Below are 11,949 nucleotides of genomic sequence, written 5' to 3' on the forward strand. Positions count from 1 at the left end.
GCAGCTGAAGAAAGGAAGTCAGAAGAGTTAATGAGACCAGAACTGATGATTGCATCAGAACTTCACACTGCCTTTTGGCCCAACAGGGAAGGGATTTAAAATGAAGAGGAAGCTGCTATCAGCATTTCCCCTCTTAAATCAGGGCAGTGCTGGTAGGCTCTCCTGCAGACACATGGTCTATGTCAGAATATTAAAGATTCAAGAATTACCACACCTGCAGGGGTGGGGAGCACAGCACTGGGTCCCCACAGCTCCTACCATTCTTTAAGGCTTTGCCCAGCCAATTATGGTTTTTCCAGAGAAGATAATCCTAACTAACCCATAGCCGAGAAGGGTGGTGAGCATTTGGTGCCCAGGCACTAACTGCTCGCCAGCAGCATTTCTGCTTATGCAGGTTTTCCAGCTGCCTTACAAAAACCAGCAGATCAGGCACATTTTTGTTGTCATTTATTTTATTGCCCTCCTCCAGCTTAGTTCTGGGATCTTACCTTCTGCAGCCTTTTCAAGCACTCGGAAATGTAGAGAGTTATGTAGATCAAGGTTCTGTCGGCCTCATTCTACAAAATAAAAAGCAAGTGCAAGCCACCATTAGACCAGGGGAGGACTTTACAATTGCCAGGAGTGAGACTAACATGCTCAGTCCCCAGTCTCTCACAGAGATGCACTGACAGGACTCCTGAGGAGTTTCCTCACCTGACTTCTTTTAGAAAGGAAAACAATTGTTTCTTTGCATTTTTACCATACAGAAAAAGATATAAACTCTCAAGGTAGTCAAGCGTGCTGCAAGGAAGCAGTTCTATGTTTAAGTCAAGTCCCAGCCTCCACAAATGTGCACAATACCTTAAAGGTACATTTCTTACCTTAATTTCATAATTTTTGAAAAAGACATTTGCTTTGAAGTAGTAGATTGCTTCATCAATAATATCTGTGTCCTTTGCTAACAAGAAAGAGAGAGAAAGTTAACAAAGATGCAGGTGTACAGGACAGGCCGAGATGCACAGTAAAAATTCCATTCTCTCTTTTCACTAGTCTGTAGAAAAATAAAATTCTTATGAAAAATGATGCTACAGATAATTTATCCCAGTTCTCAGCAAAGATTTGATAGCAGAGGTAGTGCTGTGGTCATGCCCCATATGACTAATCTGCCTTTATTTGCACAAAGGAGCACAAGCTACAGCCACTCACCATTTGAACAGTGACGAGTTCAAGCTTTGTACTTGCCCAAGTAAAACAAGCAACTTTGTTTGGTCTGTTTTTGCTGTGATTGCTCAGTAATTCCCAATGGGTCTTTCAGTCGTTAGCGAGAAACAACAAGAAGTCTACTATCATTACAAGAGGATGTTGGTTATAGCTATCATTATAATGCCCTCTGAGATCAGGTCTAGGGGAGATGGGGCAGAAAAAGACTAATTTAAAATTCACCAGGAGAAACATAATTCTTCACCTCATTTAAAAAAGAGAGAGATAACAAGCAATCTCATAACGTTAGGATCCAGCAGGCTTTGGGTTTCACCAGTTGATGCAAACCATCTAGATCTAGATGTTGGTCCCTTGCAGGATTGAAGTGTTATAATGCTGTGAAGCAGTTGTGGAAAACAGAGGCAAGATAATGAAACAGCATTAAAACAAGCACTAAATAAAGCCTTCCTTGTGGTTTTCGAACCATTTCATCTAGACACCATCACTTCCGGGTTCTCAGTTCTACTTTGAAGGAAGTTACAACTACAGGGCCTGCCTCTCCCATTTCTCACTGTACAGAGCAGCAGAGGGACTCTTCAGCATTGCTGCTTTTTAAGCTGAGACTATGCTAAATTTTCGCCCTCTTAATCTAAGCTGCATTTCTCTAACATGACACATTCCACTCATCAGCTACCTAGTAAATACCACACCTGAGATGCCACAGCAAAACTTCTCCTCCTGCACGACACAGCAAACTCAGCTTGAAATGAATGAGAGGCTTAAAATAAATTTTAAAAAAGCAAAGCAATTAGAGAACCAAGAGCTGGATCTCCTTGGAGACTGTAAGCTTTGGGTCTTTGAAGGCATGAAGAGAGAAGACAAACCAAAACGGTTTGAGCATTTAAAAGACAGAGGAAGTCACCGCATTCGCTATTAATGTAGACTGAGAGGCCCTACTCAGTCAGGGCAACCACAAAGTTTGTTTCTACCACATTATTCATGCTGCCTGTGCAGCACACCTTGTTCCTTGCTGTCTACATCTACTGCAAGATCCTGGGACTGGAATCTGCATTTAAGCAGTGCCTGGCAAAAATGGGGCTCATCTCAGCTGGTCCCTAGACCCAAGCGACATTCTCCCCCTCACACCCTGATGCTACTCATGGTATAAAAAATACGCAGTTGTGGCCCCTGTCCCAGGGAGCTGGAAGACCCCAATCCAGCAACTGATCGGTGGAGGCAGAACCGTGTGCCTATCCAGACCTGTTAAACACAGACGGGATTTCACATGGATCTGCCCACACAGATCTAATTACAGCAGGAGAGCCCTGCCATCACCAGACACACAGACAGCCTGACAGAAGCCAGGCTGGAGCCAGAAGATTTTGACCTGTAATTCCTAGAGGCAAGAAGTGGGCTGGAACGAAGACAGAGGGAAAGGAAGCAGCCACTCATGGGGAAAGAAACAACCCATGACTGCAGGGGGGGTTTGTAGAAGAGTTAGAGCAAGGGGACGATACAGGGAGACAATGCTCAAGCCAACAGCTAGATGTGAACAGGAGCTGAAAAGGAGAAGTCAGACGAGCTAGCTCACCACTCGGAAGAGGACTCTGCCAGGCTGGAGCGGGGGTCACTTTCCCCCCACGGAACGACACCTGACAAGTCCGGCCTGATAGTTTCGAAGCAGACTGGATCATCACCAAGACACTAGCCCACATTCACATGTAGGAGAGCCATTCGCATATATGTTGGTCATCGGCACGTTTTCACTCCTGTTGTCCGGACACAGGATGCACCGAACCCAGGCATTAAAAACTCATCTCAGTTTGCAAATCAGTGGTCTGCTCCCTCAGCAGCTCCCGGCATTTATGAGGTTTCGTGCTGGCTTATGAGGTGCCTTGAAGGAGGCTACCAAGAGCAGTACCCATAAATGACGCGAATCTCCATTATCTCTTTTGGTTCGTAAGCAGCCTGGAAAGGCTTTGCCTGGCGGTTCCCCAGGCCACTGAGCTTTTCCAGAGCCCTCAACCAGCCCCACCTCCGACAACAGGCTCGCTTTAAACGGACGCTGCACCTGCACGCAAAACAGCAGAGCAAGAGAGAGAGCAAGGGGATGCCACCACAGCAGTGGAGCGAGAGTCTAGCAGCACGGGGAGAGAAGACAACCGGTTTCTAGCTGCCTCTTGGGAGGCGCAAGCCCGGCTGCTCCCCGAAAACCCGCGCTGCCAACCCGAGCAGGCTGGGCACCTACTTTCCCGGGGCGCTGGTCCCTTGAACTGGCTGCGGATGGGCAGCAGGGCCATGTTGCCCACCAGTTTGGTGTCCGGGTCCATCAGCGTGGAGTGGTAGGCCTGCGGAGAGAGGCAGAAGCCGCGTGTGGAGGCGGGAGAGCCCGAGCCCACCGAGGGTGGGGGCGCCCGGGGCTCTCTCCGCCCCCCTCCCCGGACTTACCGGCATGGCGCGGACGCGGCGCTCAGAAGCAGGAAGTGCCGCGCCTGGAGGGCAGCCGCTTCCGGCCCCGCCCCGGAAGGGCGGGCCCAAGCCCCGCCCCGTAGGCGGAGCCCGCTCAGGAGTGCTGGACCCGGCGCGTGGGTGAGAACAGCGAAGCCCTGGGGAGGTTGAGCAGGAAGGAGACGAGCAGGGCTCCTGGCTTTCCACAGCCACAGAGACGAGCCTGATGTGGAAGATGAAGGCTCTCTCTACATCTAGAAATATATTTTAATACTAATTATACATATAAAAAAAAGCCTGGGTGAGACCAGGAAGCAGACGGGCTGTTAGCCTGGACGAAAGGAGAGCGCTCTGGACTGGCGTGCTGCACCTGGGATGCATCCACGTGGAAACAGTGCTTTAGTTTGTATTTCTAAACAGCACCACGCCCAGAAGGCAGCCCCAGGTCTGGTGCCTGCACCTCCAACAGGAGGCAGAAGAAAATATTCATCAATGAGGAGATTTAACTTCTTCACATTCCTGCCAGAAAGGAAACTAAGGGTTGCCCACTGTGTCAGAATCTATCCTGGGAAATTTTCAGCACACTAAAGTGCCCGCGACATGGATCTGCCCATGTCCTTGCATTTACGGTGCATAGACTTTATATCGGGAAGGCAAATGCATATTTATATTACATTTAAAAAAAATTGGACTGCTGTATAATTCAAATTCAACATTTACTGTTTATTTTAATGAATGCCGTATCATTCATCTCCTGGCTGACTCTCAGCAGTTTGTCTCCTGGAGATTTATATCTAATTCCTGGAGACTCCAGGGCAATCCTGCAGGGTTGGCAACCCTAGGAAGAACTAGAGAAGGACAAGGATAATGAGCAGAAATGGAGGGGCTTCCCTTGAGGCCAGGCCTGCTCCACTTAGAAAAGAGGCCTGAGGGGGGACAGAAGGGCTTACGAACTACCACATGGAGAAGAGGAAGTGAATAGGGATATATCAGACTCCATCACCAGACAAGACAGGCAGGTCACAACATGAAACGAGGTGGAAGTCGGTTTAAAATAAACACACAGATGTTCTTTTTTACACAGCATGGAATTGAAATGTGGAGCTCATGGTCACCAGATGTGGATGGTGATAGCCTAGCTAGATTCAAGAAGGAACTGGACACATGCTTCAAAGGAAGGAGTACTGGCACTGTTGCACACGGCAGTGAGGGGCACGGCTTCTAAGCAGAACTTTCTGGGTCTTTAGTGCTGGAGATTGCGAGAGAGAGGAACAGAGGAAAAAACCTGGGTCAGACCCAGTTCAGTCTCTCTTCCAGCACCCGCTCTCTGCCCCTGCGTAACACAGGAGACTGGGCAAGACGGTCCTATGGTCTGACCTATCATTGGCAGCTCTTATGTATTTAAGCATCAATGTTAATATTCCATGCTTGTGGAAACACCATCCATCACGACATTGTGCAGTAGGCACCAGTATGGAAGAGGCGACTCAAGAATGATCCTACAGAAGTTGGAGAGGCTTGATGGGTGCAGTGGCCGGGGCATACAGGAAAGATGCACAGCCCATTTCTATGCACTATAAAACTCTTAAGTCACTTTTATCCTGAACAGTCACTGAGTCCAGGCCACAGGGATAAAGTCTGTTGCATACTTCCATCTTTGCAGGATAAGGCCCTGAGATCTTATTTCTGTGCAAAGGCTCTGGAGGTTCTATTACACAAAGTTAATACAAAACACCAACAACTTAACAATTTTTATAGGGAAAATGATATGCTATAGTTTACCTTATTGGCTACTGAATTCCGGTCTACAAAGCACACCGTCCGCAGCTGGGATGATTAAATTATTTGAACAACACAGTTTACCTTTTGGCAAATAAACTGCTTTATGCTGATTCTTCCCTCTATCATTTCAACTGTTAGTGGAAAGTTACTTTAAGCAGCACGTTATTGGAGGGTGAGGGAAAGGTTGCCCAAAAGTGTTGGCATTACATACAGCTAAATTTAGCAGCTCCTATTCAAGTAGGATCCACATTGAGATCCATAGTCCTCTAAGGATTAGTCAGATCTTTAATGCATGAGAAAACATGTTAGAAGGACCGCTATATACATAGAATAGGTCACAGGCTGGATTAAGCAATTTAAAAGTGACTTATAAAGGGCCCCTGTACGGATTTTAAACAAACACCAACTGCTACTCTATTTCTCATCCCCTGTTAAGATGTGCCCCTGGAAGTCTAAAAATAAGGGTGAAATGCTGGTCCACCAAGCTTCCCAGCACAACTTCCATTATGAACACCCACTGTCCTTCCTTAGCAGCTGTCCTATCCAGTTCTTTCCCTCCTCTCCCTAATGCACCTGACATTGGCTTAGCTGATTCTATCTAGCTCCTCATATATACAGAATCAAACATGCAATTCTAGCCTTCTTCCTACAACCTCTCTTAGTGAAGTGCAGTGCTCTGAGATGCTATAAAGCAGGGGTGCCCAACCTGCAGCATGTACCACAAGTGGCATGGGAGTCACTGTCTGTGGCATGCAACAGATCAGGGAGGAAGCAGGGAACACAGTGGCCAATGGGGCAGGGAGCAGAAAGCAGAGCAACAGGTCAGACAAAGGAAAGGGATTGGGGCGGTATTCAGGGAGGATGCAGGGCTCACTTTTTGGCAGATGCGTCACAAAGGTTGGTCCCCACCCACACAAAAGATGATCAACACGAATCTGAGGTGACTGCATTATTCACAAGTGGGAGAGCCACAAATGAGTTATGCAAGTCTTTCCAAACAAGCATCCTTGTCTTTCACCTGCTGGTCTTTACACAGTGCATGGTGCCCAGCTGTACAAAGGGTTTGAAGACAGGGGGAAAACCTGACTGTGATCTAGCAATCAGTGATGTGATCTGAAGCTCTAATGTTACACCCCAAGTAAAAAGTGTGAAGCCTAAATAACGTAATAGTATCCCTAAAAACATACCAGACAAGACTTATAACTGTGTTAAAATGTGCAGAAAACTGAAATCTGAACAGTTGTAGTCTTACAAAACAGGTAGTTAAAAGGAGAAATAGCTATCACTATTTTTCCTGTACAAACTATATATTGTACACAACAGTATCATTATTCAAGGAATGAAATTTAGAACACCCCAAAAAAGTCTTTTTGCACATTTACATATTTTACAGAATGCTACGGTTTCCTGCAGGAAACACTGCTCGCAACTTTCGGAACAGCTCCATAAGTTTAAAGTGTCAAGTCAACTTTTTAAGCCAGATTTCTCTTGCAGAAAACTTGCCATTAACTAAGGAATTTCAGAACATCTGGAGGATAGAGGAACACTGTCAAGCTGCCTAAATCTAAAATGTAGATTGTTTAAAAAAATAAAACTGGTGATGAATTAATAATATTCCACGGACCCAACTGGCACCTGGTATAACCAGGGACAGCAGTGTTGACTTCAACAGAGTTGCATCTATTCATGCAAGATAGATTAATCACCAGACTCCTATTAGCCTCAATATTTTCATGATGTTTATTAAAAAATGTTATTGGTGAATTAAACGCTTCCCTAAACCGCAACTCAACAGCATTCAACTGATTTACGACAAGCCAAAGACTGAGAGAGACAACTCCAGTTGAAGTTGTCTAAATGTAGTAAAATACAAGCACTGAACCAAAGGCAGAAATGGTTAAACCAATTATATTTTTCATCCCTTGGTACAAGTAATTAGTTGGCTTGACAGAAGCTATTAAAAAAAGTCTATGGTTTTTATTTTGACAGTGCTCCTCTACAACCACTATACTTTTCAAGCAATTCAATATTCTGTAAGAATGCTATTTATGCCAAAATATGTACACACAAAAATGAAAACTACTTATTGATGTAATGATGCGGAAGATACAGGATTAATTTCCAGCAGATTTACAAAAGTTTTCCATCACATATTTATATATTTAAAAAAATAGTCTTACAAATATATTCTGAGATATATTTTTAACTTATATTTTACAACCAGGCTATTCAACTCCTCTTTTCAAATGCACTCTCTCTACTCGTCCACTTGATCTTGAAAATATTCATCAACAAGAGCAGATTTAACTTCTTCACAATCCTGCCAGAAAGGAAACACAGAAATTAACATTTGGTTCCATTTCCCTCTGTCGCTGCAGTAAATCCTCTGTTCCATGACATTTTTCCTGCAGTAGGAAAGAATCTGCTACCACAGTTCCACACCCCCACATTACAAGGAACGCTGAAAAGCAATTTGGTTTCAACAGTCAACCTAGAAACACCTTGGTGCTAGTTACCATGGATCCAAACCTAAATTCAGGGATTCTATGTATTCAAAGAGTGCCGAGCAAATGGGTTTTTTTGAGTGGAATAAGGCGGTAGGAAGTATTTGTTCTGAATAACAATGCAACTAGATATGGCTCTGGGCTGAGTCTAAGACACATGCCTTACTGTGTTTCGTACCTGGTTCTTCTTATTCAACATCTCAGACAGAATTTGATGGACTTGTGGCAGAAATGATTGTGTAAGGTTGTTTGACCAGAGTCATGCAGGCAATCAGGAACAATGGCCACAACCTGATGGAGAGCAGATTTAGGTTGGACATCAGGAAGAACTTCTTTATAGTAAGGGTTGCCAGAATCTGGAATGGCTTCCAAGGGAGGTGGTGCTCTCCCCTACCCTGGTGGTCTTTAAGAGGAGGCTAAACATGCACCTGGCCAGGGTCATCTAACCCCAGAGCTCTTTTTTTCCTGTCCAGGATGGGGGGGTCGGGGTGGGGGGGTCAGACAGACACGATGATCTCCTGAGGTCCCTTCTGACCCAAACGTCTATGAATCAAACTACATGAACCTAATAGCCTCTTCCCTCTTCTGGCTTAAACATTATTCTGTGAACTTTCAAGCCCAGTAAAACGCAGTTTTCAGACCTGCCGAACAGTGTCAAAAAGAGAGTATTTTGTATTTATACCTACAAGTGTTCTAGAGACCAAATGTCACGGTTAAGCGACTACATTCATCCCTACCCAGTGCTGAAAAATACTGGCCAACTTTTCCTCTATTTCCTCACCCCTTCTTGCCACCATCAGGAACCAGGTTTTAAAATAACACCAATGCCTTTTAAATTCATATAAGACGGCATTTTTTTAAATTTCAGATCTTAAGAAACAGATGTCCTTTACCTTTGGCTCTTTGAATTCTAGATCTTCCCCATACTGAATAGTAAAGTCTATGTGCTGCAGCACTATATTTATGCTTTCCTCATCAGAGCGGTCATAAGGTAAGAATCGGACCATGCTGTAGTCATCAATCTAGAGGAAGGATTTCAAAAGTGTGGTTAGTAGAGGATGTGATGAATCAATTATTCCCTTAACACTCAGACCAGTCAAGAACAACCAAATGTTATTTGATCCACACGCACCTCTCTTAGGTGGGGATGCTAACACAACAACCTTACTGGGCATGGAAACAAGATTCAAAGCCACATAGCACATCAGTGGCAGATTCAAGGTGAAAATTCAGGAGCTCCTGGGCTGCCAGCCTTCTTTTCCATCTACCATACCATACTGCTTCTCAGAATTGTTTAAGAAATGAGAATCCCTGACACAACCATATTCACATTGACTTGGTTACCACATACAGGATGGAAACTCTGGGGCTGAATGGAAAATTCAACTTGCTATTTTTATTCAAGGATTTGAGAATCCTCTAGAGCCCAGCAATACTAATACATCTGATGTGTTAATATATCATTTTAGAGAAAGACCAAGACAGACATTCTGAATACTGTAAATTATCTGCAGGGAGACAAGGGGTTGTATAACATGGGTTATAATATTCAGCCCTTCACTATTGAAGAAGTCCATTTGTCCCAGTTAGGACTAAGAGAGGTCCTTGCGCTTACCAATCCACATATGGCTGTAGTCAGTTTCTTGAACATTTTGCTTTTTAGTATATTTGTGGAATCTTCAATCATAGGATACATATCTGGATCCAAGTACCTGAAACAAGTACTGACATTAACAATAATATCTGCCAAGGACTCCAAATAATTTGAGGTTCTTTCAAAAAACTGCCACCACTGTTTGTTTTGGAAATGTTAATGACATTAATTTTAGCAAGAAAACTTACCTGCCACCATTATTTTAAAAAAGAAAAGAAAATATTTTCTCACACACACACACACACAATTAGTTTAGATTATGATTTCTGAGAAAAGACTGATGATTGTTTTCCCATTTCCTCCTTTTTCATAGCTTAGATTATGATTTTATATACTTTTGTAGAGAACTGGGAGAGAAATCTCGCTCTCATGATCTTAGCTTAAAAATGATCATTGGCATATAAACCTAAGGACCGTACTGTCAGCAGTATCAAAATAGCACAGAAGAACGACCTCTAGCTTTGCTTTGAACAAGGGGAGCTCAATTCAGAATGATCTTACTGTTTGCCAAGGCAGTTCTCTATAGAACAATACATGCATGTATATACCAAAATTTAAATCTCAGAATATCATGAGACTGTTTTACAGTGTCACAGCCATTTAAATGTGAGGTTCAGTCTAAAATACCTACTCCCCGCACACCATCCCAGGAAGGTAGGTTTTAATTGCATGATGACATTGTCTCAAGACATAAAAACAGAGGAGAAAATTCTCAGAACTTACTTTTCAATTTCTTTCTTAGCTTTCTTGCTTAGCAAATCCATTTTGGTCATGATGTTGACTTGCGGAATCTCCAACGATATCATTGCACTGAGGGCTGCCAGGACACCAGAGATAAACTTAAAAGAAAAAATGAAGAATGCCTCTTTTAGAGACAGACCAACTTAAATTTAGCATGCAGCAATAACTGAGAGGTTTGGAAAGCACCAAGCAAGCACTGTAGTATCTTGTTCTCACATTTAACTAATAACCTACAGACTTAAAACACAGAAGGCATCTATTAGCCAGAATGAAGACATCTGCATGTCAAAGTCCCACATGTAAAATGACTACAATTTGCTCCTCAGAATATCCTACAAGATTTGTTTCTTCTTTTCGTTCATTTTGCCTACACCCATTTTCCTTCCTCCCTTTTTTGGTGTTGCATTTTAACCTCCTTCCCCATAACTGCTTTCCTTTCTAATCTTTTCCTACATACCCAGGCTGACATACATACATGCAGGAAACTGTAGTGGACAGGCAATAAACTATCATATGAAACACAGCAGGGGAAACAGCATCCAGGCATAAAGCCCAGTAAGATGAGTGTCTTTACTGGGAGAGGGAGGCATCTCCCAAGACCATCCAACATTAATCAGCCTCTAATGGGAGCCTAATACATCTGAAGTTCTCTGTACAAAGCTCTCTCTCTCTCTGGACTTTTTGAGCACTAATTTTCTTCAGGTTACAGAAGGAAAGTGACTGACTTAAGGCCACATGGCGAGTCAGTTTGAGATGTGGGACTAGCACCAACCCCCCTGAAAGACAGTTCCCACACACCTGCTCTAACTCCAAGGCCACACACAATATTCCAGTCACAGGACATTAACAAAAGCAGAAACGCACAGTTTTTTTCTGACTGAAGAGATTTCAGATTGCTTTGCAACACGACAAGTCATTCCCTCAGATTTCATGTTTATTATTATTACAATAAGGCTTTTTTTCCCCCAATGTTTACTATAGATTTGAAGCCAATACCTTAAATGATTCCACCATAAACTGGGAATCAACAAGAAAAACTCCACAGACACGGAATTCCCACTGCTGCAGCTGCTCCACCAGCTGTTTCATCACTGGCAAGTGAGTATAGAGTTCAATCTGACCTAGGACACACAGTAATTAAAATGCAGGAATGTAAATGTAATGTAGAGGCACAGCAAGGACAAAAACACATGTCAAGAATTACATATCACATAAGCAAAATGTTAGCTTACCTGGGCAGTCAAAGAGTATATAGTCATCCTCCACGTGTCCAAGGGATTCCTCCAGCCAGTCAAAGTTATTGGCAAAATATTCCATGCAAAACACTAACCCTCCATTTGGACCAAACCTTAGAGAGTCGTCTTCCATAACATCATCCACTTCGATCAGCTCTCGGATATCTGGAACAAGAGCTATGTGTCAAGGCTTTCTGTTTGCTTATTACACTAAATGCATAAATTCCAAGGTAAGTTACTACAACACATGTAATTCTTAAAATGAACTCCAAATCTCATTGTTTTTAAAAAACTGTATTAAAAATAGTTTGGGACACTATAACTACACTCCTCCCTCAGTCACCCTACATATGTTTCTGATTTTAAAACACCACTTTTTTTCCCCCCCCCCCCAAATGCTTACTTC

At 43.5% G+C, this 11,949-nt stretch overlaps 2 protein-coding genes and 1 long non-coding RNA gene across 3 annotated transcripts in view; 1 reads left to right on the forward strand and 2 right to left on the reverse strand.

Moving 5' to 3' along the window:
* The window catches only part of ARPC3 (actin related protein 2/3 complex subunit 3), a 7,325-nt gene extending 3,604 nt beyond the window's left edge, over positions 1–3,721 (reverse strand). Inside the window, exons 1-4 of the mRNA XM_019507323.1 lie at positions 3,628–3,721; positions 3,428–3,527; positions 861–937; positions 489–557 (exon numbers count right to left, since the gene is read on the reverse strand). Coding sequence (XP_019362868.1) covers positions 489–557; positions 861–937; positions 3,428–3,527; positions 3,628–3,633 — 252 coding nt within the window. The 5' untranslated portion in view covers positions 3,634–3,721. The remainder of the gene's footprint in view (positions 1–488; positions 558–860; positions 938–3,427; positions 3,528–3,627) is intronic.
* The window catches only part of LOC109290611, a 9,760-nt gene extending 2,316 nt beyond the window's left edge, over positions 1–7,444 (forward strand). Inside the window, exons 2-3 of the long non-coding RNA XR_002095627.1 lie at positions 2,420–2,423; positions 5,159–7,444. This is a non-coding gene — a long non-coding RNA (uncharacterized LOC109290611). The remainder of the gene's footprint in view (positions 1–2,419; positions 2,424–5,158) is intronic.
* Positions 7,304–11,949, reverse strand: part of GPN3 (GPN-loop GTPase 3) — a 10,931-nt gene continuing 6,285 nt past the window's right edge. The window contains exons 3-8 of the mRNA XM_019507321.1: positions 11,541–11,708; positions 11,305–11,429; positions 10,291–10,406; positions 9,529–9,625; positions 8,807–8,935; positions 7,304–7,729 (exon numbers count right to left, since the gene is read on the reverse strand). Coding sequence (XP_019362866.1) covers positions 7,667–7,729; positions 8,807–8,935; positions 9,529–9,625; positions 10,291–10,406; positions 11,305–11,429; positions 11,541–11,708 — 698 coding nt within the window. The 3' untranslated portion in view covers positions 7,304–7,666. The remainder of the gene's footprint in view (positions 7,730–8,806; positions 8,936–9,528; positions 9,626–10,290; positions 10,407–11,304; positions 11,430–11,540; positions 11,709–11,949) is intronic.

Source organism: Gavialis gangeticus, unplaced genomic scaffold (genome assembly GCF_001723915.1).
Source record: "Gavialis gangeticus isolate Ggan-Ray unplaced genomic scaffold, GavGan_comp1, whole genome shotgun sequence".
Taxonomy (NCBI): Eukaryota; Metazoa; Chordata; order Crocodylia; family Gavialidae; genus Gavialis; species Gavialis gangeticus.